Source organism: Episyrphus balteatus, chromosome 3 (assembly GCF_945859705.1).
Source record: "Episyrphus balteatus chromosome 3, idEpiBalt1.1, whole genome shotgun sequence".
In the NCBI taxonomy this organism is placed as follows: domain Eukaryota; kingdom Metazoa; phylum Arthropoda; class Insecta; order Diptera; family Syrphidae; genus Episyrphus; species Episyrphus balteatus.
The window spans coordinates 2,404,918-2,429,958 of record NC_079136.1 but is presented as its reverse complement, the minus strand read 5'-3'; the positions used below and the strand labels follow the sequence as shown (position 1 = coordinate 2,429,958).

General features: G+C 31.5%; 1 protein-coding gene across 2 annotated transcripts; it reads right to left on the bottom strand.

Moving 5' to 3' along the window:
• Window positions 1-213: 213 nt before the first annotated feature.
• LOC129914366 (kinesin-like protein Klp98A) lies at window positions 214-23,047 on the bottom strand. 2 transcript variants are annotated; one of them, XM_055993572.1, is made up of 14 exons: window positions 22,531-23,047; window positions 11,996-12,219; window positions 9,000-9,313; window positions 8,764-8,933; window positions 8,284-8,680; window positions 7,981-8,217; window positions 7,411-7,917; window positions 7,177-7,350; window positions 6,890-7,012; window positions 6,639-6,746; window positions 4,521-4,693; window positions 3,710-4,455; window positions 1,052-1,230; window positions 214-954 (listed from the first exon to the last, which is right to left on the bottom strand). In XM_055993572.1, the coding sequence occupies exons 1-14, from the start codon at window positions 22,575-22,577 to the stop codon at window positions 712-714; spliced, it is 3,642 nt and encodes a 1,213-aa protein (XP_055849547.1). In that variant the 5' UTR covers window positions 22,578-23,047; the 3' UTR covers window positions 214-711. The 2 variants fall into 2 exon arrangements, with proteins under 2 accessions (XP_055849547.1, XP_055849548.1); XM_055993573.1 differs by lacking the exon at window positions 6,890-7,012.
• Between the last annotated feature and the right edge of the window lie 1,994 nt (window positions 23,048-25,041).

The window sequence follows — 25,041 nt, the reverse complement described above, 5'->3', positions numbered from 1 at the left end:
GTTTTGCTTTTGTGAAAAAAACTTTAGCTTGAGCTTATAGTGGTCTTGCTTTTTTATTGAAATACCCAAAACCTTCTATTCACGAGTATAAGAAATTTTTTTTAAATAGATTTTAAATAATTTTAACATTTAATGCCCTTTTATGGAATAATACTCTCACGTTTTGTTCTTATTTTTTAACATAAATTATTGTACTTATTATTATTTGTCTAATTCTTTTTTTTTTTTTTTTGTTTAAGCTCGTAGTTTTTTAACAAACTTTTCTTAAAATATCTGTAACAATGTTTTGTTGCAAGTCACATTTTTTTTTATTTTACTCTCATATTGCAACTTTTTTTTGTTTTTAATTTTATTTTCTTTCGATAAAATCATCACAGATTTTTTTAAATTATGTATTTTTTATTATTATTTAACTAATGTTTTGTAAAATATGTTTTTTTTAATTCATAGTATAGTCACTTGGGCTATTTAAATTTTTGTCTTTGTAAATGAGTATAAATATGAAACAGAAGAAGGAAAAAAAAAAACATTTGATAATAAATTGGATTTAAAATTAATCACACTACAATAATAGTCAAGGGAGGGTTCAATAATAATAATTATTAATCAGAAATCATTCTTACTCGTAATTACTACTGAGGGTAAGAATGAAAAAGGCAAAGATCAACAAGGACAGAATTGGTAGGAAATAATTAAATATCAAAGTTACTATTATCCAGTCCCGTGTTTCCCGTTCTCGAACAGACCCTTCTTAAAGAACGGCGAGAGATTTGCTAATGTGACACGAGTTATACCAGGTCCAGCGGGGCCCTCGTATATGGGACTTTGTGGAATGCGTGCACAAACAACAATCAGTCGTCGAACATAGAGTTCTAGTAGACGTCTTCGATGTTTAGCAACTGATTCACTGTTCGAGGAGAATATTTCACGACGCGGAAATGAAAGAGCACCAATCTGTTGAAATATCAATCAATTTTATATCAATCAATATTATTATTATTAATTATTAATATTAAACAAAAGTAAAAAAAAAAAAAACTTAAATACTTACCTTTGATCCATAACAGTGTTTCATTGTTAAGTGCAATTCCCTAAAACGACTATAACGCCTGAGAATGTTCAATTTGCCATCGGGAAGAATAATTCGGATTTCGTATTCGTAGTGTGTTTGCTTTCCAGCACCTCGGATAACAAAACTAGGTATCGAAATGAATTGATCCGGTTCGTGAGCTAAAAATAAAAATAATTATTTAAGTAAAAAATTATTCAATCTATCAAAAAAAAAATATCTAGGATTTTCTGACGATATCTTTATGATGGGAAGAACCAACCCAGCCTAAAGCTGTTATTGGTACGTTTGCAATCATGATTTCTATCACAATACGTGGTGAGAATGTGACTACTGGCAAATTTAACTTCGATCTGATTAAATAATCTATCTATCTGATAACATCTGTAAACTGGGTGAATAACATCAGTTTAAAAAGTTTAGAATGGGTAGAATACGTAGAGCGAAAGAATATATCGACGTTCCATTCAAACAAATGTTCCCTGGTGCACTTAATAGACCAATATAATCCATAGAGTCATATAGTCCATAGAGACACTTGAGACAAAAATTCATAAATTGAATAGTCAGAATGCAAACGATTGCCAAGTGCAGGGCAAGGCTGAATTTGGGGGCTCTTTTTCTATTAATTTTTTTTTTTTTTTTAAGAAAATGTTTGAAGAATTTGTAGTTTTGAGTAATCGCCGTTTAAGAGAGATTTAGAAAAAAAATCTAAAGCTAACTTCTAAACTAATGATAATGACGCTAGATGAATGCTGATAGCACCAAAATTTATCTTGTCATTTGACACTTTTATCCGCTGGAAAAAATTTAAAAAAATAAAAAATGGTAAGATAAATGAAAAAGGTATAAAAGATCTTTTTTTGTATTATAATCTGCTTCTTACAAGAATATGTCCATTTGAGTATAATAGCTGCTTAATAAGTTACAAAATTATAAATAAAAACGAATTTTAAATTCTTCTCTCAATCTTAAGACACGAATATCTCTATTAGGGTGGAGTAAAAAACAAAGTTGTTTTATTTTTTTGATATACATAGCTAGGATGGGTGCCATTTGGAACTTAAATAACTGCAAAAAAGTTTCAGATCGATCAAAGAAATTTTAGAGGGTTCACAAGTCACTTGAAAAAAATCAAAAAACCCTAAAGCTTATGGAGTTTTTTGAGTTTTTATTGTTTTACTGAGTTTTTTTGATTTGAAAAACATGTACATTATTATTTATTTATATAAGTTTTTGGTGAACGGGCTTCAGGTCAAATGAAACAAATATCTTCTTTTTTTGTCAGAACGTTTCGTCGTTTAACTTTATACTGTGTAGTTGTAAGAAGTTTATTATTTAATTTTAATGTAACAATAATTTTTAAACCATTTTTCACCTGATGATGTCCATATACATGGACGAAACGTTCTGACAAAAAAGAATATATTTGTTTCATTTGACCTGAAGCCCGTTCACCAAAAACTTACATAAGTACAAAAAAGGTCACCAATATCAATAGATATTATTATTTATTGTTCAATTTTCATTAAAAATTGATATTTTATTGACTTACTGCAAGAATCCATAAGCGGCGAGCACCCCCAACCCCCATGATCCAGGCAGGTAAAAACAAAAATAAATAAATTTCTTAGACAAAAATAGTTTTGGTTTTTTGTTAATTTCTCGAAAATTTCAAGATGTTTTTGGATGGGGTTTTCTGTTTTTGTTCAAAAAATAAGACCATCGAATTTTAAAAACTTAATTAGTACATAAAATTTTGAAAAAAATTTGTTCGAAATTCTTTTTCAAAATTTGGATTTTAAAAATTAAATTTTCAAAAGCTGTGCCAGAAAATGGCCATTTCAAAATTTGAAAATAATATTTTTTGTAAAAGACGAGGTTTTTGGCTTTACAAAGAGGTATAGCACGTTATTGAAAGTGTAACCGTTGGTTTTTAATATTTTTTTTTCCAAATCAAGTAATTTTTTTTTAAACTGCCCCTCCCCGCTAAACAAAGGGGAATAGACTCCCCTCCCATACGATTTTTTTCTTGTCTCGACCAAACATACATGGTCTAGCTTTTTGGCAAATTGTTCCTAACTTTACTTCCAACAAGCATGTACATTTTCAAGGGCGAACCCTCAAGATATTTTTTGATCGGGCTGAGATTTGTTATGCTTAGAAGAAAAAAAAAATAAAACGCAGTTTCACTCCACCCTAATCTCTATTCTTAAAATTTTAGCGCTCTGAAGTATAAATACATTTTTTTTTCTAGGAATGACTAGGGCCACCGGCAATTGTCGGGCAAGCCTAAAATGGAAAGACCCATAATTTGTATCTCTTCTGTTCTTGGTGATTCATGTCCTAAAGATATTAGGTGAAAATAATAAAGCTTAGTCAACATTAGATCTATTTGGTTTGATATTTTTTCATACTAACAGATTTCTTCCCTACATAATCGTCTTGAAAATCGTAGTGGACCCCGGTTTAGTAGCCCAGCTATGTACGCCCTTGGGTTAATACCATATCAGGAGACCTCCAGGCTAACAGATTGATGTAGATTTTAACAACAACAATTTTCCAAAAAGTCTGGTACTTTTTCAGATTGGATTAATCTACGTATAAATCATACATATATTTAAAATAAAATTAACTTACGATATTCCCGCATTGAAGGACAGGACATCGTCATGCTAGGTACATACGACGATGTCTCCATTGATTGGGTCATGGCGTTCGAGCAACTTCCATCATCATAAGTGATTTCCTCATCATTACAGCACTCCAAATGACTTCTTCCACTTAAACTCAGTTCCTTTTCAATTTTAACATATCGCCTTTGTAATTCCTGCAATTGGGCAATCTGACTATCCAATTGTGACTTATCTGCATCCATTTCCAAGTTCTTCATAATAAGAGCTTTTTGAGCAGCAATTTTCCTTCGCAACGCATGCATTGAACAATAGGATTTCGATATATCTGAACTTCTACCCGTTTCACATGAGGAACATGAAGCAGTATCATCGTCGCTAACACTTTTTGTCCCACCAATAGAGCTAGTTGGACTGGTCACAACTATTGGAATGCCATTAGGAACTCTTATCGATTCTAGACATACACCACTGTCGCTCATAATTGGATTGGGATGGACAGGCGCTAAGCTATTGCTATTGCTATCGCCGCTGCTGCTGTTGCCGCCATTGCCAATTGTGCTACTCGACGATGGTAATTTATCGGGGAAATTCGATGAAGACGACGAGGTTGTTGGGAGATCATTTTGAATTGGCGATACAGAGCTTATTGTATGGAAGGTATCACAAGTTTCATAAGTATCAGAATTTGAGAATTCATCTTGGTCGGTTTGTGCATCGCTATTAGTCATTTTATTTAAGTTTAGTTTTAAACTGAAATAAAAACAAAAATGAATTTTAAGAATAAAATGTGAATCAAGTGATAGAAGGAAACTTACGATGACTTTTTCGATTTTATTTCAGTCTTTTCACGTCCTTGTGAATTAAGTTCTTGCAATTCTTGGTCCAATTGCATAATTTCTTCATCGATCTTTGCAATCTTATTTGTGCCAGCATTTAAGACTTTTTCTTTATCGGTGATTTGTTCTTCTAATTTTTTAACATCTTCATTCTGTAAAAAAAATATAGTTTATACAAATAAACAACTGAGAAAGTAAGGGGATAATTATTATTTATGTCGAGGAAAATGAGTTCATATTTACTAGAAAGATCTAAGTAATGTAAATTCCAAGTGGAAGAAATCCTTAAACAATATAACTCAACTATCGATTTCACGTTTTATTCTCTTAATTTGTGATGAGTGATTTTGAGTGAGTCTTTCTTATGCAAATAAATTTAAATTGGAAATTTTATAAATTCATTTTGTATTTCAAGTCATATAAAAAATTGGTATATTTTTATAATGATAATAATTATATTGTTAATACATATGTAAATACTCGAGGTATAATTTTGTGAGTAAACAAAATATATTTGTAATTATAATATTAAGTTAAGTTGGTTTTATGTGATTTTGGCCAAAAAAAAGTACAGTGAAAACTCTAAAAAGCGAACACTCATGCTCACCAAATTTTTGTCCGGATATGAGAACCGTCGGTTAAAGGAAATGCAGAAAAGAAGGAAATGGCTTGTCGAATAATGAAGCACGATGAGAAAAGGGATGTATGTAAAGGATACATACATCAACTGCATTGTGAAACTAACTCGGGATATCGTCTTATAAGCTCACAACATAAACATCGTTTTACCCACTGATTATTGAAAATTTTCTAATGTTTTTCAAAGAAAATATTAATCGACACATAAGGGGCTTTAACGTTCTACAAAAAGCCCTTCACATCAAATTGATTGCATTAACCGTTTAGAAGATATTCGTATCCAAACCAATGCTCACTGATTTCAATAGTTTTCTTATGACCCGTATGCATTGCGATTTGGATACGAATATCTTCTAAACGATTACGATTTTTGGACCTCAAATATCTATTAAACGGTTATAAAATAAAATCGATTCATGAAAAATGATTTTTTTTTGGGTAAAAGCTTGATGTACATAAAAATGGAAAATTTCGAAGCGGAGGACCTTCCCATCAATATAAAGAGCTCAAGTTTGGTGAGTATATATATTATAAAGGTGTCTAGCAATCGATTTTTCGGAGTATAAAATCAAAAAAAAAAGAGTTGATTTTTTGACCCACCCAAATGGTGTTGCTGTAGATCAGTGCAACTGTAAAAGTTGAAACATGCATAAATAAAATGTATTGTGCAATGGGTAATGGCAATGGGTAAATGGGTAACTGAACCTGTTGCTGTAACTTGATGTGTAGTACAAGTTGGTCTATAAAATTGACATTTCCTCCGCCGAAGCGGATATTTGTCCCATTTCATACGAATCAGAGTTTTTACTTGTCGGAAGCACACCTCGAAGCATAATTCGTAGGAAATCGAAAAATTTTCTGCTCCGAAAGATACCTCGCTAGGGCCGCAAATCTAGCAGTACCAAAGTTGTATGGGATGGCACTCCATATCAATAAGTAAGCGCAAATCAACAACAACTTTAAGAAGAGCTGTTAAACAATTATATTTTGGTCTGAAACCCGCCTGATAAGGAGTAAAAAGTTTGCAGCTATAGGTTTGTATTGCTTACAATTCGATAAATAGGTTTTAGGGCCTCGACCCAGTAAAGGCTAAGCACATTGTTATTACGCTACGAAAAAGGGTCGGTATGCTGAAAGAAATATCAGGATTTTATTCGACAGATAGGTTAGCGCAAGATCAAAACTCATGAAACCTACAGACCAGTGCTTACTGGATCGCAGAACTAGATGATTAACATTTATCCTACCTATGAACCTGTACATTACGTACTACAGGTTCATAGTAATAGAATTAATCGTTATAACCTATATGTAGTTGGGCAGTCTTCCGATTAGAAGACCTTGTTTGTAAAACATTTCTCTTGGAATTTTCATTTAAAATATAACTGAATTGCATACCTATTTTAATAATAAGCAATGCATAAAATTGCAATTCTATAATCGGTTTAGTCAACTTACATTTTTCTTAACTGTATCTTTAACAAATTGAGCAGAATCCAAAGATTCAACAGCTTGCAACAATAAATCATCAGAAAGTTGTGTACATTCTGTAATTTTTATTCCAACCTGCAAATAGAAAAAAAAAGTTAGAAATATGGATAAAAAATCAAATACAACTAAATAACAATTATACACCCACAAATATAAACAAAAAAACGATTTAATGAACTGAAATAGTTAAATTGGAAATTAAATAAATAAAAACCAACCTCGTCTAGCTTGCCATAGTCTTGCAACTCTTGTAATTCTTTGGCTACATACTCAGAAAAATCTCGTTTCTTTGAGTCGAGCTGGGTTTGAAATGTCGATATTTGTCTACAAACGATATCAATCTGAACAAAATAAATTAAAAAAAAAAAAAAAAATAAAGAAAATATGTATAAACAAAAGGAAATTAGGTTATAATCTAAAACATAAATTACACATTTAAATAGAGACACTTAAAAGGCGAACATACATTCATATGATTTTGCTAAACGACAACAACAAAGCTTACCTGAACTTTCTCATTGTTCTTCTCCCACAGCAACATATCTTTACGAGCCAAAAGCTCTCTTTCCCGACAAAGTAGCAACTCAGAACTATCCATTTCTTCTTTCTCCAGCCGACGAAGTTCGTCGGTAAGTTTACGTACTTTAGTCTTGTATTGCTCATACATTTGAACACGTTCCTACAATAAAAATAATCAAACTCTTACAAAGTTATTGGAATAAAAAAATCTACAACTAACAATATTAAGTTGTTTAAGAGCATTCTCAATGGTTTCTAAAATTTTTCTATTCTCATCCTGCAGCTCGGGGTCCTCCCGGGACGTCAGAGTATTCGGATGGTATTGTTTGTTCCTTTTGTTTGGAGTTGACGTCAGACTATTAGGCAAATCATCTTCTCCATAGAAACTACTACTAAGCAGATTCTCTCGAGACGTTGTTATCAGCTGCAATCTTGACATATCCAAATGAGATCGAGACAAATCATTGCGCAGCTTTGCTGCCTCAGCTGGATTATTAAATCGAAATATATTCGTCCGACCAAGTAAGATGATATCACCTTGTGAAATACTTGTTGGTTGATCTATGAGATGAGCATTTAGCCAACATTGAGAAAACGGTCGAGGATGAAGTGTCACATTGCCATCACACAAAATAATGCTACAATGCTGCGGTTGAATACCATCACCCGTTAGGACAATATCTTGAGGAATTTCACACTCAACTGTCCCAATGAGAGTTTCACCTTCCTGCAAAATATAAAATACGTGCAATTAAAAGGAATCAGCGCCTAACCACACAAAACACAATACCTTTAAGCTATACAATGTTACACCAGTTGTTATGTCATTATGTATTCCAATCAAGTGGGGCATTTCAGAGTCCAAGACCACACCGACACCAGACTTGCGTAACCCCAATGATTTTTGTTCTTGCAATATCGACTGCGCCTCTTTCCACTTTTCTGTCCATTCTTCGGTAAGAACCTTTTCTTGTGCCTCTTTCTTAAGAAGATCTTCTAGCATTTTCGATGAAGGTGTGATAGAGTTCTATAGAAATATGTGAGTGTTTAATAATATATATGTCACATGTCACGCGAAGCCATATATACTTACAATATCACCACTCAACATCGACTTTAGTTTATTAATCTCTTCCCTAAGCTCACGAATAAGTTTCACATTTGTATCTTCATTTATTGTAGGCTTGTTGATGATGTTCTTTGCCCGATTGGCATACCGCAACGTACTCAGTGTTTCGCTATAATTGCAGTCAGCCGGTGATAATGCGGCAATCATGATGGTCTTACTATTGCCACCTAAACTGTCTTTAAGCAACCATGTTAGATTCGAGTCACGATAGGGTATGTAGAGAACTCGTTTGGAATTGTCATTTTTGCTTGTTTGTTCGGCAAGCAATGAAATGACTTTGCCCAGAGTAACCAATGATTTGTTTATGTGAGCGCCTTCTTTAAGTCGTTGACCAGTTGCTCCAGTAGCATCTGCTCGTTCACTAATAAATTTTAAAAAATTTGTTTTTTAAATATTGCAACATTTTTTACGAGGAAATAAAAAAAAGATTTTTGTCTATTATACCTGCCTGCCAAATCGACCAAGTGAATCTTTGAGACAGTTTCACTTGGTTTGTCATTCATGAAAACAGCTTGCACAAAGGTTATCGTAAATATTGCATGACTTCGACTACTTGTATCGTTCATGTTTGTGCTGGCTGTTGTTCGTTGTACATTTCCTCGAGATATACATTCCTTAGAAGAAAAAAATAAGTTCAAGAATAAAATTTGTAAAAATGTAAGAAGGAATTTAAATATTACCAAAATTTCATCAAAATCTGAGACTGCATGTTGTGATAGATTATCAACATATGGTCCAATATTTGGATGTTCACGTACTTTCAAGCTGTGTCCTCTGTTATGTGGGCCAAGTAGATCTTTAACTTGTTCATTATAGATTTCCAAATAGCTGGCTTGTGTCTTGTAACCTGTGCCAGATTCTTGGCCTACTTTTATTCGTAAGAAAAGTTCTTCACAAATTCTAGGAATTAGCCCTGGGTTATCGCGTTTTCCCATCATTGTAAATGTTTTGCCGCTGCCTGTTTGGCCATAGGCAAAAACACAAGCATTGTAACCTAAGGAATTACATTTTAAAGAAAAAGAAGAAAAAAAAAATATTGATAAGTCATGTTGATAGTGTCTTTTTTTATTTGTTTTACAAGAATTCCTCCAAACGCATTTTAAGTGAGGTAGGAAAATGAAAGTGTAGGTACGTTAGCTTTCTTTGACTTTTACTTTCCCTTTTAAAAATAAACAATCTCCTAAGGCTGGATGGATTATTTGATGCTAACGTCTATTTTATTTAAAATGATGTGAGATGGGTTTTATTTTATAGCATTGAAGGGTAAATGCGGCGTGCGAGCATAAATATTTAACAGACCGAACAACGAGATGATATCTTATTACAAATCAAAATGGAAAAACACATCAACAGTATCTTTATTGTGGATACAATACAAAAAAAAATTATGACATACTTTCATCAGTAAAGACAGTCAGAATTTCCCTAAAGTAAAAGGGAAGTGTTAAAAAAGTATTATTACTTTTTAAAGAATAAAAATATGTAAATAAAAATAAAAAAATTCGGATAATTTTGTGTTAACTATCATAAATAGCTTGTAGCATGTCTCACTTACATATAAAGTTTAACATGAAAAGTTTTTAGTTTGTAAAGAATAGTTATAACTGGTAATTTTTCTTGAGACATAAAAATGACGTAAATAATTCAAATTTACTAAACCTCTTGTAAAGTTTCAACAAGTGGGAAGATGGAAGTAAAAAAAAATGGCACGAAAGTAAAACAGTAAAAAAAAAAAAAAAAAAAAACAATTAGAAATAAATGTTTTTCTGTTGAAAACAAAATAAATGACACATGTGTGTTGTAAAAACTTGCTCGTAAAAATAAATAAAATGCACGACTTTGTCGCACGAACTTGCTCTTCGAACTCAAGACTTTTTATACATCTACAAGTTTGGTAAATGTACATAATTTATGTATACCAAAAAAATTGTAATAAAAACATAAATTTCGTTCTTCAAATAAAAAAAACAACTCTTTAAATGCAATTGAACTCAAAAAAAGTATGCAGTTTAGTTTGTTTTATTCAATTGCATTTTTAGAAAAAAAAAAATCAAAATCGTTATAGCCGTTTTTTTAAACCAATTTTTTGAAAACAAAATTTAAAAATAAAGTTGGTATGCCATTTTGTAGAAACTTCTAATCAACACCTAAAACCAAAATTTCAAAAAAATTTAAGGTCCCGTTTTCGGAAATTTAATTCTTCAAAATAAAATTTTTAAAAAAATATTTTAAAGAATCCAAAAATTTACTTTTTGAATAAATGATTTTGCATAAAAAAAATCGTTGAAACTGAACCAGGGATATGGAAGATAGTCAAAAATTAAAAAAAAAAAAAAACGGTTAATAACGACTTTTGAAAAAAGTTTTTTCATTAAAAACTAGATATTACTTGTTTTTATTTTCATCAAAATTTTATGAGCCGTTTTTGAGAAAAATTAACTTTTCCAAAATTGGTATATGACAGTTACCGTTATTTTTAAATCAAAAAAATTAATTCCAAAAAGCTCCTTGTACAGACTAACAGACATCCTGACAGACTGACATACAGACGGACTACTTTTTCGCATTCTCTATCATCGTAATACCATAAACAGCTTCTGCTATTCGATTCACGTGGAAGTCTTAAATAAGAAGCCATTAAATGGGGGTTAACATTAAAACAAAGCAAATTTTTTTCTATAAAATCTCTAAGACAGATGGACACAATGCTTTGCTTTTTGAAATTTAAAGGTTTTTTAAAGCCAGTTTGACGTGATAAAGGGATAAAATCTATCGATTCACGTGAAACGAATAGCAAAATAGGGCTGATAATATTTTTTTTTAATACAACCACTGTATTAAAATTCCACCTAGAGCTTGTGGAATAGGCCATTTTGATGCAACTTTCGTTTTTCAAATAAAAAACAGGCTCAATATTTTCGAAAATATGAAGAAAATAGTCTCTCAAAAAATGAGCTCTTAATATTAATATTTAGAGGTGCCTTTTTCTAATTTTCTATTTTCCATATAAATAATATGGGAAAAAAATCATTTTTTTCCAATTTTTCTAACTTTACAATAAGGCATTGTAAAAATTAACTGTAATATTATTCTTATAGTAAATTGAGCGCTCTACAAAATATCTTTTAGAAATTTTTTCATAGAGTGAACCCATTTGAAGTTATTCAAACTTAAAGTTCAAAATAAATGAAATTATGACTTTTTTGGGTAAACTAATACTGATTGATTGAACTTTTTTTTTGCCACAAGAACCAAGATAGATGGCACAGCCTATTGTAGAAGTATGTAAAAGATCGTAATGGGAAAGAAATATTAGTTGAAATCTGTGGTCTATGCCAGGTAGGTGTCAAGCTGTTTTGCAAATTGTACCAATTTGGCTAAATACTAAGCACATATATAAAGTATTAAAAACAGAAACATTGAAAAACTAGTAAAAATTTTGATCATTTTCCAGGGAACTAAATCAGTGTCCTTATAAATTTGATCAAGTGAAAAAGATTACATTTTGATTTTTTTATTTTTTTTTTTTGTACAATTTATTTTTAGAAATTCTAAGACATTTTATAACCTTCACTGTCCTTAAAGATATATATATATAAGTCCTTATGAGGACCCAAAACATTTTTTTTTTTTTCAATTTGACATTAAATTTTGAATTTAAATATGTATAACATACCTTCAAATGCACAGTCGACAACATCGGTTCCAAGATCTTTGTAGACTTGTTCTTGTGTTGCAAAATGACTGTCATTTTGATCAAATGACCAATATGAATAATCAAATGTAAAATCAAAATGATTTTCACGTCCGGCATCGCGTGTTGTTAGTGTTCTTGGTTTATATAGTCGAGTTTTGTTACCTTCAATTTCAACAATCGAAAGAGCATCCATGTCAATTTCTCTGCAAATACAAAGCAAAAATAAATTAAATTAAATTGTGTAATTTTCGTTTTTATTTTAAAAGGCTAGTTTTTAAATTAGTGAGGCGGCTTAGCATTAAAGAAAGCTCAATTGTGCACTTTATGATAAAAGCATGAAATTTACATCATTGGAAGTACTCAATATAAGAGTTATTTTGAGACATTGGTCCACCTTGTATTCCATCCGGAAGGGTAGATACAAGAGTTTTTCTGTGTTGCAATCGCATTGCTGCATATCATAGTATAGGCAATGAAACATTTGCATTAATATGATACATGATTTCGAGGTATTTTTTAGCGCCCGATCGATAAAAATTGATACCAAAACGTCTCGGTAATCTCACCGAATTTTTAAAGCTATTTCAAATCATGCCTGATTCAATATTTCCTAAACAGTTTATGTAAATAAAAGTTTTTGTAAATAAAAATAAAATGAATAGAATTTTTTTTCGTCGTTTGCAATGTTATTGGTTATAGGTTTAATTCCTAAAATTAAACGGCAGCATTGTCATGTCCGTATTTCCAATAGAAAAAAATTGTAATTTATCTAATGAATAAAGGAAGAATCTAATCTAATCTAATTCCTAAAAACCTGATTTAAATTGTAAAGTGCAAAAGGGGAAACTTTTAATTTTTGGTGAAACACTTTGCTTTAGGTTACGCAAGGTAGAAATGGCTGTCAGGAAAACGACCGATACACTTAGACCACTTATAACTTATTGGTCTATTGTGATACAATGATTTTGCAAGGAGCTTTCTCACTAATTAAACCAGTTGGAGCTTTAAATAAAGCGGTGCAGGTTAAAGATGTCAGTATTGATTACCTAGTTCACTAGTAACTTCTAAAAAGAAAATTGGTATTTTAGAGTTCCATAAGTCCCGTCACCTAAAAGAGGTGAAAGTTAAACTGTTCTGACATATCCATGAGAGATGATCGACAGTCGCGGGCAATTACGGAGTTTGTGGAAACAGAACGATTTGAGGGGGCTTGGCTTTCAGAAAAGATTCGGATATCCGCATACCACTTTTGGCCCTTAATTGAATATGCTAGCCAAGTCTGGTCTCCGTATCACCAAGTCCACATAAAAAGAAATTAATCAATACAGCGCAGATTCCTTCGTTTTGCCTTAAGAGGTCTTCCGTGGTTTGACCATTTCAACCTGCCCCCATATCAAGAACGGTTGCGACTCATTAATTTACAATCTCTAGAAAAACGTCGCGAAGTTGCCGATGTTATTTTCATACACCAAATTTTATCTAATGTAATTGAAAGCTCCACCCTCCTTGAGCAAATTAGGGTGTTTTCATAAACGTCGGAAATCTGCGTCGGTCCAATCGTCTTTCTGCTTTGCTGCATTAATGAACACACCAATTCTGCAGAATAATTGCAGGCCTGCGTTTGTACAATTTTCAGCAGTCACTGAGTGTTCATAAACGTCAGAAAAAAAATATAAAAAAATTACCATAGAATGAGTTTTGTTTAAGCGAAAAAAATTTCTTTTTCAGTTCCCGAAAATATTGTTTTTAATAACACGAAAAATTTGTAAACCGTGTAACATTAGGGTGCCTAAAAAAAAAATACTTTCTTCTAAAAAAAAAATAAAAACACCGAGTAGTTCACATTTAAAACAAATTATCTATGGAAAAAATATTTTTAATTAGGGTGTTCAAGAAAGTTTTTTTATGCGTTTGAAAAAAAAAAAATGATTTTTAGTGCACAGAAAATTTGTTAAATGCGTTTTTGCTATAGTAATATTAAATTCATGCCAAATTAATTAAATTGAATTTGGTTGAATTCCAAGCGTAAATGTTAAATACCTATACCATTTTCTGAGCCCCCTAATTCGAAAATACCTACCCCAATTTTACATTATACACTCCTGCTCAAATTTAACGCACATCATATTTATTTTACAGAAAATTCCTACTATTACTTTGTCTTACAGTATCGTGGTTATTTTCTCAAATAAGACAGGAGTGATCTTAAATTGAAGGTATGGAGTAAAATGTTTGTGGGGAAGATTTGGAGAGATATGCTGAAGTCTATCTGTCAACCCGCTAACCTTTTAGAGATGAGTCATAAATTTTCATGAAGTAAACTCTGCTTTACAACACCTACGGAGTAAGTGAGCTCTCCTAGACCTACTTTAAATACGAAAAAATACTTGACTGATATCCTCGAACACCATGCGGTTCCAATCACCCCTAGATTTGGTCCACAGATCAGTCTGATGCACGATAATGCATGCCAGAGTGGTTTGAAAATTTCTTCAAGATTAAAATATGCCAACCTTGAATTGACCACACAGATATTCGGATTTGAATTCAATAGAACATGTCTAGGAAATGTTGAAAAAAGTGCATTTGCGGCCGAAATCCACCTCCAAGCATTCTTGATCCACAGAAAATTGGAGTGAAAGAAAAGTTACAATAAAACCTTCAAATGTTAATTCGTGGAATGAATAGATGACTCCAAGTTGTCATAAGCGCTAGAGGAGACAATGCCAAGTATTGAATAAAATTATTGGAAAGAACTGTCACGTGCTTCCATTTTTAAAATTTTTTTTTCTTAAAAAACAAAAATTATTTTAATATCAGTTTTCAGACCTTAAATTGCTAAATTTGGTTCATCTTTTTTTTGGTTGATAATACTGTTGCAGTTTAGCATTTTTCTGACTTGCTTAATAATAACCAAACACAAAAAAATACAACAAATAATTTAAAAGCCATTTTAAATAAGATGTAGGGGTATGACTAAAGAAGAAAAAAGTGTGCGTTAATTTTGAGCAGGAGTGTATTTCATAAACCATGTTTTACAAACTTTCTCTGCAGTGAAAAATAATTTTTTTTTGTAATTAATTAAAAAAAAAAATTTGAACCACCCTAATGGAAAAATTTTTTTTTCTTCGATAATTTGGTCAAAACAATATCAACGTTGATTTTTTTTTTGATGATTCAAGCATTTGTAGAAGATAACATTTTTTAGAGCCACCCTAATAAGAAAAAAATTAATATAAACTCCTTTTCTCAAAAAACACGATTTCGAAATTTTCTGTCATTAAAATTTAAATTTTTCGAAAAATGAAAAAAGAAACATTTTTTGCACCACCCTAATTAATATGTTTTCTTTTCATTTTTTTTTAACAATATTTACATTTATTAACAAAAAAAATCGAATCAAGAGTCAAATAAATTTCTTTTTGAGTTCTGCAGCAATAAAATTTTGGCTGCGCAATCTGCCCGATGTTGACGACATGCTGACGTTTATGAACAGCAGAACTGCAGTTGGACTAAGTTAGTCCGATCGCAGATCTGACTTTATGAACACGACTAACGCAGGCCTAAGTTAGGCAGACGTTTATGAAAACACCCTTAGTTTTAATTAATTCCTACTCTCTCAGAACGACCCCGCAATTTCATCAAGCTCTTCATAGAATTGATTATGGCAAAAATGAACCTATTACGAGAATGTTAAGGAATGTTAATAAAAATTGTTATATCTTTGATTGCACTAACAGCAAGATCACACAAAAAAACCTCCTATATAGTATTTTATAGCTCTCTTGGACCTTAGTATTAGTAAAAAGTAAAAGAGAAACTGAAACTGGACTTTTTTCTACACTTTTTTTAATTTTTTAATATTTTTCTTCAATTAATACTTCATTTTTATTTTTTTCTATTTAGTGGAATGCTTTCGCATGATCCTATATAGATATTTACTTTTTACATTTTGTAACTGCTTGTAATAAATAAGCAGCCCCGCTCTTATCTCGTGTTTTTTTTCCTCAAAGTGCCATCATACTCGGTGTAAATGGACCCCAGCGCGTGTGGTATTGGGGGGGGGGGGGGGAAAGAGGCGTGGGATAAATTAATTTAATTTATATATCACGTTTTTTTTGTCAGCTTTTTAATCGCCATTTTTTACTTGCGATATAGGTACTATATATCAAGTTATGCATTCGTACAAAAAAAAAAGTTGAGATAACATTTTTCCATGACATTACGATGGTAGACAATGCCAAAAAAGTGGGTCCCGGAAGTCCGTCTGTCTGTCAGTCTGTCTGTCAGTCTGTCTGTCAGTCTGTCTGTCTGTCTGTCTGTCTGTATAAGGAGCTACAGCCTAAACGTATGGACCGATTAATGTCAAACTTGGTATGTAGCGTTATTTGGCGACTCTCCAGAGGGGTTTTTGGAATTAATTTTTTTGGACCAAAAATAACGGTACTTGTCATATACCGATTATAGTAAAATTGAAATATCTCGAAAACGGCTCTAACGATTTTGTTTAAAAAATTCAAGTGTTAGATTTAAGCTAAGGTCTATCTTCCAATGAAAAATTTTTTTTTTGAGAATCATTATTAACGGTACCTGCCATAGAACCGTTTTTTTTAAATCCGATTATCTCCGAAACTACTTATTCGATTTCAACGAAACTTTTTGTGAAAAAGCATTTATATAATTTTAATATAAGCCAAAAATAAGATTTTGAAAAAAATAATTTTTGGATTTTTAAAAAAATTTTGAAATTTTTTTTTTTGAAAAATCAAATTTTCGAAAACGGGACATTGAATTTTTTTGAAATTTTGTTTTTAGATGTTGATAAGTGATTTCTAAAGAATGGCATACCAATTTTATTTTAAAACTTTTTTTCCAAAAAATTATTTATAAAAAATTAGTTTTTTAAAAAACGGCTCTAACGATTTTGAAATTTTTTTTTCTAAAAATGCATGTTAATATATCAATCAAAACTGCATACTTGTTTTGGAGGGCAATTTAATTTTAGATTTTATTTTATTTTTTTTAAAAAATGAATTTTTTTTTTTCAAATTTCTATATAAAAAGTCTTAAAAATTTAAGCAACTTTAACTCTAAGAGCAAGTTCGTGCGACCCAGTCGTGCATTTTATTTCCGCTTGGAACACGCTGCAGTGACTAGAGAGACAGAAGGAGAGACTAAGATTAAGTCTTTCTGAGTAAACCCTATCACCTACTTGTCATTGGTTTTAGAACCATGAATTAATTCATCTCTCAAAAACTCGGCATTGTCTTATTCTAATCTGTTTGGAATGGTGTTTACTTCGCAGAAAAGTATTATTTTGCAGAGTTGCAAAATGCGTAGTGCAAAGTGGTTGGTGCAAATGGCTCAAGTACTATTAATGTGAAAGTGCTCAGCTCAGGTACTAAATTTTCGTTAGAACCAAGTACCATTGCTAGTATCTATCTAGACCGCGTCCTAAGTTGGCTTAGAATATCGTGCAGAAATTGGCTGTTGGTGTTTTGATTGTTTTTTGATTTATTCTAACGATAAAGGGGTTTTCAGAATTCTAATTTATATTCTTCTGTTTTACTATCTACTATACAATATCATATTGATATATGTACATATCTAACGTACATATGTTAAACCTTAAAGTAATATTTCCAAAAAGGGGCGGTTAAATCGAATTGTGTCACAGTAGGTAGTACCTAGCGAAACTATTTTTTTACTGTTACTTTATTAGCAAAATTTCAAAATTTTCTGCAAAAACAGTACTTGCATCGCAATGATTTCTAAAGCATGTACAAATAAATAGTGTTCTTTTAACAAACACACAGGTTAAACAATAAAAAAAATCAACTAAGTTAATAACTTCTACCTACATTGCGTGACGATATTTTTCTAAAAAAAAAAAAATAATAATAAAAAAAATTCATAATAATTCTCAATGATTACACACTCAGACCAAAAACTAAAACTGACGATTACTCTCTACTCTTAGAGGTGCTGTTTAATGTTTCTACTTTTTTGTTGTTATTGTTCATTTCAGCAAAATAGAAAGTAACAAAACGAAAAAAAAGACACTTATTGTTCATTTTGTGTCGTTCATCATTCTGCCTCTGGGAAACCTAATTTTCAGAAACGCTTTTCTATTACGACGAAAATTAAACAAGAACCTTAAATTTTAAAAATCTAAAAAAAAGACGAGAAAAAAAATTAACTTCAATCTTTTATGATAATGCATGAGTCAACAACACTACAGCCCACAGTAAGACATTTTGGTCTAAAACCTGGCAAAAAAAATTTGCGTACATTTTTCACATCAAATAGGTACCAAACGAAATGACCCACTTGAGTGTTTTTGACTCAAGTTGTTTCATTGAATAGTTTTTGAGAAATTTAGTTTTAAAGATTAAATTTAGAAAAACATGTTTTCATTTTTTAATTGATTTTGTATAAAATTTTGCAATATTATAGACATTTTGTATCATTATTTAATTGTCTGGAAGTTTTTAGTTAAACACTAAAGACCTTATTCTAAAATATATAATATTTTCTAAGAAATAAAAAAAAACTGAAAGCGAAAACGAAAAAAAAGTTTTTTTATCTGCATTTAAATTATTTTATATGCATTCTTTTTAATTTTTTTAACTGAATGCATTATATCTCAAAAATATTGAGTTAAAATTTTAAGTGGATTGGAGAATAATTGACGAAGTTATGATCATTTTAAATATTCCAGTTTTGAAAACTTTAAATCGTTTTCCCCACAACTAACGTTTTCAAAGTCGATGCCCCTCATAACTTCAAAACTACTGCACTGATTCTATTGAAATTTGGAACACAATTTCTGTTTATATTTTAAAAGGTATCCCTGGTGAAATTTTCTCAATAATATAATACATCCAATGAAATAATATCGCACCCTCAGTGCAAAGCAGCGATAAGTCAAAAAACTACATTTTGAAAAAAAAAAACGCTTCTGCAAATTAATGACTCAAATTTTGCTTATAACTAACCATGCGACAGCAATTTTCAGAAACTCTATTGCAAGGGCAATTATGAAAAGTAGCTTAAGCTGTCAAGTGTCAAGAGAAAAAGAAAGAAAAAAAAAAAAAAGAGAGTGGTAAAGAGAAGAAAAAAGCAATTTTAATCATAAGAAACGTTGAGTTAAAATATTATCCTCGCAAGTAGCCAAGAGCCATAATTAGATTGAACCTTAAATAGTTCGAAACTTCATTTAACTATATAAATATCAATTTTATTGATTTGAGAACATAAAAAGGTACAATTTTAATGATTTGCAAAATAAATTGGTTCAAATTAATAAGTTGTTAGTAGGTACTTATTTAACTTCGTCTGAAATATTTTTAAATTTTCTAGTCTTCTTTATTTGGAAGCAAATTCCAAACACGAGCCGCTGCAATGAAGAACTGTCGCTCAGATGTAAGACAGACAAATCGAGGAATAAAGATAAAATTGTTCTATTTGATGGGAAAAAAAACTGCATATTGTTGAAGAGCCCAGGTGGTTGTTTGTAATAAATGATTTTAAACACCATGATCAGTGTTTTAAATTTCAAAAGATCGGTAAAATGTATGCCATATACATACAAGCTTTTACTGTAGTTTGAAACATGGGCATATCATTGCAGTCCAAAGACGTAACTAGCGATATTGTTTAACATTGTAACACATTGAGTTTACTTAGAGACACGGAGTCCAAACTAGTTATATAGTAAAAATTTGATAAAAATAGTCATTATCTTTTGAATTTTGCGTTTATGTAAACGATTAAAAAAAAAAATAAAGGAAAGAGCGTCACGCAAGCCCAAAAACATTTTTTAATAAGTTTTTTGGAACAAAATGTGAAAATTGCACACGACAAGTAGGTATAAAAATTATTTTGAAAAATGTTATCGCGTTTTAATGATTTTCGTAGATTGTTTTGGGTAGATGAAGCTCGTCAAAGGGACAATACCTGGAAAGCATTGGCAAATTATCTCAATGCTTTAGGAGGAGCTAACAAAACCTATGAACAGTGGAGGTAGACTTGGGGCGACTTAAAGTAACTGCACTAATTTTGTGGTCATTTGAATGAATTTTACAGTTTTTGTGTAGAAGAAACATCAAGAAAAAATATACAGATATTAAAGAAGCCCAAAACCGCATTGATATCAACGGAATCACCAAAATCAAAGAGCTCAGTGACTTGAAGCAACGTATTATTGAACCTGTTTTAGAAGGCATTGAAACGAAGGACTTCGATAGTACATTACATTGTTCAGTTCAAAAACTTTTAAAATGTTAATACCGTAGAACCGGGTGATTTTGGCCTGGCGGGTGACTTTGGCATTGACAAGGACACTTTTTAAAAAAATTGTTAATATATGAAGGACTTGTCTGATTTTTTCCAAGTATCTTTGTAAAATCGTATAATTTGATGAATTAAAAAGTGATCATACTAGCTTTATTTAATTAAAATTAGATATTCATTTATACTAAAATTTAGTTTTCTTAAAAATGCTAAAAAAAATTACCTGAAAATGTTGGATGGTTTAAACATGTTACAGAAATAGGATTGCAAAATGACTTTAACTACGGTTTTGTGTATTGTTTTGCAAGTTGAATTACTTTCATTATACCCTTGTAACTATTTCATAAAAATTAATTTTAATTTGTTTATAAAAAATGCCATATAGTAGGGTGACTTTGGCCGGCATATCAGGTGACCAAAGTCACCCTCTTAATTTTTGCACTAGACTTTGTTTTTATATATTGGTATATATTCAGAAAACTAATATTTGGCAATATAATTAAAATGTTATCAGATCATACATATCAACATTTGGCACCTCAACCACTAGAAGTAGCCTTCTTTCGACCTCTTAAAATATTATGGAAGAAAACCTTAACAGCGTATAAGATGGCAAACTGGAAAAACAAAACAGTGCCGAAAGATATGTTTCCTAGGCTTCTAAAAAAAGTCTGGGACAGCTTACATGAGAACGACAAGGCAAGGGAAAATTTGATATCTGGCTTCCGGGCAATTGGAATTTATCCATGCGATAGGCAACAAGTTTTAAGTAACCTCGACAAAACTGAATCAAGAACAGATAATACTTCCAGCAACATGATGAACCTTAGCGATTCAGTATTTTACTATATGAAGAGCCTTCGGACCCCGGATACCTCAACCAGGAAGCCAAGAAAGAAAAAAGTTAACACTAAACCAGGTGCTAGTGTCACTATGGCGGACTTCACATTATCGTTGAGCGTTTTAACACATTCTCCCAATGTAGATGCACCCGATGATGCCACTGAAGAAATGTCCACGGATCAGCCCGGCCCCTCAAAAATAAGTCACAGCCGGAAGTCAAGACAGTGAAGAAAAAAATAACAATTTACGTCGGCTGCATCTTAAATGTTGGTAACGATGAGGTTACAGTGTCATTCCTGCGAAGAGGTGCTGGGTACAGCTTCATACACCCAGAAGTCACCAAAAGTGATCTGGAGAAGAAACTTCCTGTTTCAACGGTTGACAGAGAGAGACTATTTTTTTCCATATCCTTTGAAGGATATCAAAATTTATGCTAATTTTCTCTTTTTTTTTCATCAAATAAAAAGCGACAATTCTGTGTACGAAAATAAAAACAATACCCACATGTTTTACAAAATCTGCTCTTTCATTTGGGCTGGGTTAGACTGACGTGCTTCTTGTAGTTGAACTGGAAATATAGCAAACGTCCTACCGGCCAAAGTCACACGGAATGGAGGGTGACTTTGAACACCCATATTTTGGCATTTATCTATAGAACTGTCGGACAGATTTCTTCAAGATTAATCATACCTATAGAATGAGCGAAGTAGGTAAATTGGTTGAAATCTTCATTTAAACAAAAAATTATTGCAGAAGTTATTCACATTTGAGTTTGAAAACGTGCCAAAGTCACCCGGTTTTACGGTACCTAATAGCCCACGAAAAAAGTAAAACTTATTTTACTGAAAAAGGTCACGAAAGGAGGAATTATTTAAGTAGCTTGGTTATCTAAATTTTATTTGATTTATGACCACGTTTTAGCTTAAAATACCACACTGTGCAGCCCCAGAATTCTCTCAAACCCAAAAGTGCGATAAAAAAACAGAGAAAAATAGAAACATGCATATTATCAACACAACAACACAACTTTGCATCTCTGTTTATTCCTCTACTGACTCCAATCCAACAAGAAATTATATAAAAATTTGAACGCAGTGTTGTGCCAGATTTGAGGCAGCTCATTGTTACTTTGTTTTTAGGTAATTATTACCTTCTACCCACTTCTTGCATCTCTTTGTTGATCCTACAAAGAGTAGAAAAAAAGTAGTTGGATCATCATCAAATGTAGGCACATAGCTTTAACCTATTCATGGCTAAGCAAGCAGATGTAATTAAAAAATACACTTTTTTTTTGTTGTTGACGTAATTATACCAAAAACGGTAGCAAAAATAACACACAAATAAAAAATGGTAATCCAACTTGAAAGTGCACTCACCTGGCATTGAAAGGGCGAACCCGAACAGCGACTTTAAGTGAAGACATGTTGAAACTTTGTGATGTTTTTTTTTTGTCTTCAATTTATAAAAAAAAATCTATCTATGTTTTTTTATTTGAAAAATATGGAACTTATTATTTTTTACACTCGAATAAGCCTTGCACAGTTTTTTTATTGCTGTTGTGGACGAAAATATTATAAAAAAAATAATCCACGACGACGACGACAGTGGCAACAGAAGCACTAACACTTTGTTGAGAATTAATTTGTTTAGACATTTGTTTTTATTTTTTGTTGAAATTTCTTGTTTTCACTTTGTTTTATTATTCAAATGGAAAGAAAAAAAAAAACACAAAAATTAGCAAATAAATATAAATCGATATATGGAAGCAAAAAGCTAAACAAATAAAATATAGCAAAAAACTGTTGACGAGGGAAATAAAAGACAAGTTATTTTTTGTTCGGAAACTCACGCACTGAAAATTTTTTTATTTCATTTGCCCACTGTCACTTTTGTCCAACTCCAACCAAAACTTGCTTGCTTGAAATGGTGGATTTTTTTTTGTTCACCACGAAAAATGTCATTTTTTCTGATTTTTCAACAGAGAGGGGAGAACAGTGATGCCAGAATGTATGAAAAATTCCGTTCAGGTTTAGAGCTCTTTTTTGAACTTTCATTTTTCCAAATTTAAGGCCGTGTGTGAATTGCGTAAAATAGGTGTGTTTTTTTACTACGCCCGGTCAAAAATGGACAAAAAAACGAGGTCGAGGCTAAACAATTTACATGTTAAATGCAACAACTCCTTAGCCCGTCGGGCTTAGTTGCTTAGCCTGGAGATTTCTCCATGCTTAACTTTTTAAATAGTTTTACATAGGGTCAATGTGGGTTAATGTAAACAACGTATTCTGGGGGTAAATATAAACCAGGGTTGCAAAAGCTTAAGCTATTTCCTAGCTTAAGCTTTGATTTAATTCAAGAGTCAATAATGGGCTTGTGAATTAAAAAAAAATCAATTCTCAAGCTCTTAGGACTCAATGATTTGAAAAAAAATCTAATTCGCAAGCTAGTTTTGAATCTTGAATTAAACAAAAATTTAACTCGTAAGCTAGTTTTCAATTAGGAATTGAACAAAAATTCAATTCATAAGCTAGCTTTGAATTATGAATTCAACAAATTTTCAATTCACAAGCTAGTGTTGAATTATGAATTAAACAAAAATTTAATTCACAAGCTAGTTTGTAATTGTAAATTAGACAAAATTTTAATTCATAAGCTCTTTCTGACTTGTGAATTGTGAAAAGATTCAATTCAGAAGCTCTCAGGGACTTTGATTGAATTATGAATTGTAGAAAAATCAATTCATAAGCTCTTACTAAAAGATAGGTAATGTATGCTACAAACATATAGTAAGTGTCCGTTTCATAAATCATCTGTTATAGTCCAGTCAATATAATATAATATACATATATTTGAAAATATTTGAAAATGCAAATGAACCGAGAAAGCTACATTTTTGATATCACGTAGGGGTGCTTAGAAAATCTTAACTTGAAGTTTTCGACCAAGATTTCATATGAGTGTTTTCCGCCATTTGACAAAAAGTCACAAAGAAGATTTTTCGACAATAACTCGGCTATCCGACGAGATACGAAAATTTTAATACGAAAATAAAAATAATATTTTTACAATAGATAAATGGAAAAGGTCAACCTTTAACCGTTTTCGCTGAAAATAAATCAAAAATGGCCAATTCAAAGGAAAATGTCGAATATGTCAAGAATGTCTTTATATTCCAAAAATAAATATGAAAAGGATGTTTTTTCTAAGTTTATGTATTAAATAATGTATGAACTAAATAGACTCTTAAAGTTCCTTAGACCCAAGATTATATCTCTTTTCGTTTAAAGTAAAATCTAAAGACGAAAATGTGTTTTCCACTGTGATTTGAGTCGCTGGGACGACAAGCACAACCAATGCAATTTCGAATATGCCAGGAGACCGATGTTCTAATATCTAGGTCAAAGCGTTCAGCTTCCAGAAGCGTTTTCGCCCGCCCAGCTTCAAACGGCTATTTCTCGGAATTTTGAAAAAAAAAAAATGAAAAAAAATTTGATATTAAAAGGTAGCGGGGACTCTAACCTACATTTGGGTACAATTCCCATCCCTGTAGGTGCACGCGTTCTCAAACCGAGAGATCTTAAAGGTAAAAAAAAAGTTAAGCCCGATTCTGAAAAAATAGGCATGATGTGGCGGTTTAACATGAAAGATGATTTTTTAAAAATCTGACAATGTGCAAAGCGTAGGCGCATGACACAAACTATCATTTGGCATCGCTCCCAAAAATTTCTCTCAAGCGGTTTAGCTTCCAGGAGCGTTCAAAGATTCGGAGATTTTTCGAAAAAAAATTTTACCCCAACTTTCAAACGCGATTTTCTCGGAATTTTGAAAAAAAAATCCAAAACCCGATTATACCACTATCGGGTAGCTGAGAATATAAGCTTTCATATGGC

Coding starts and splice junctions, on each gene's coding strand:
- LOC129914366 (XM_055993572.1), bottom strand. CDS start 22,577: ATGTCTTCACTTAAAGTCGCTGTTCGGGTTCGCCCTTTCAATGCCAG. Junction 6,747..6,889: donor ACTATGGCAAGCTAGACGAG/GTTGGTTTTTAT, acceptor TTCTATTTGCAG/GTTGGAATAAAAATTACAGA. Junction 4,456..4,520: donor ATAAAATCGAAAAAGTCATC/GTAAGTTTCCTT, acceptor TTTTTATTTCAG/TTTAAAACTAAACTTAAATA.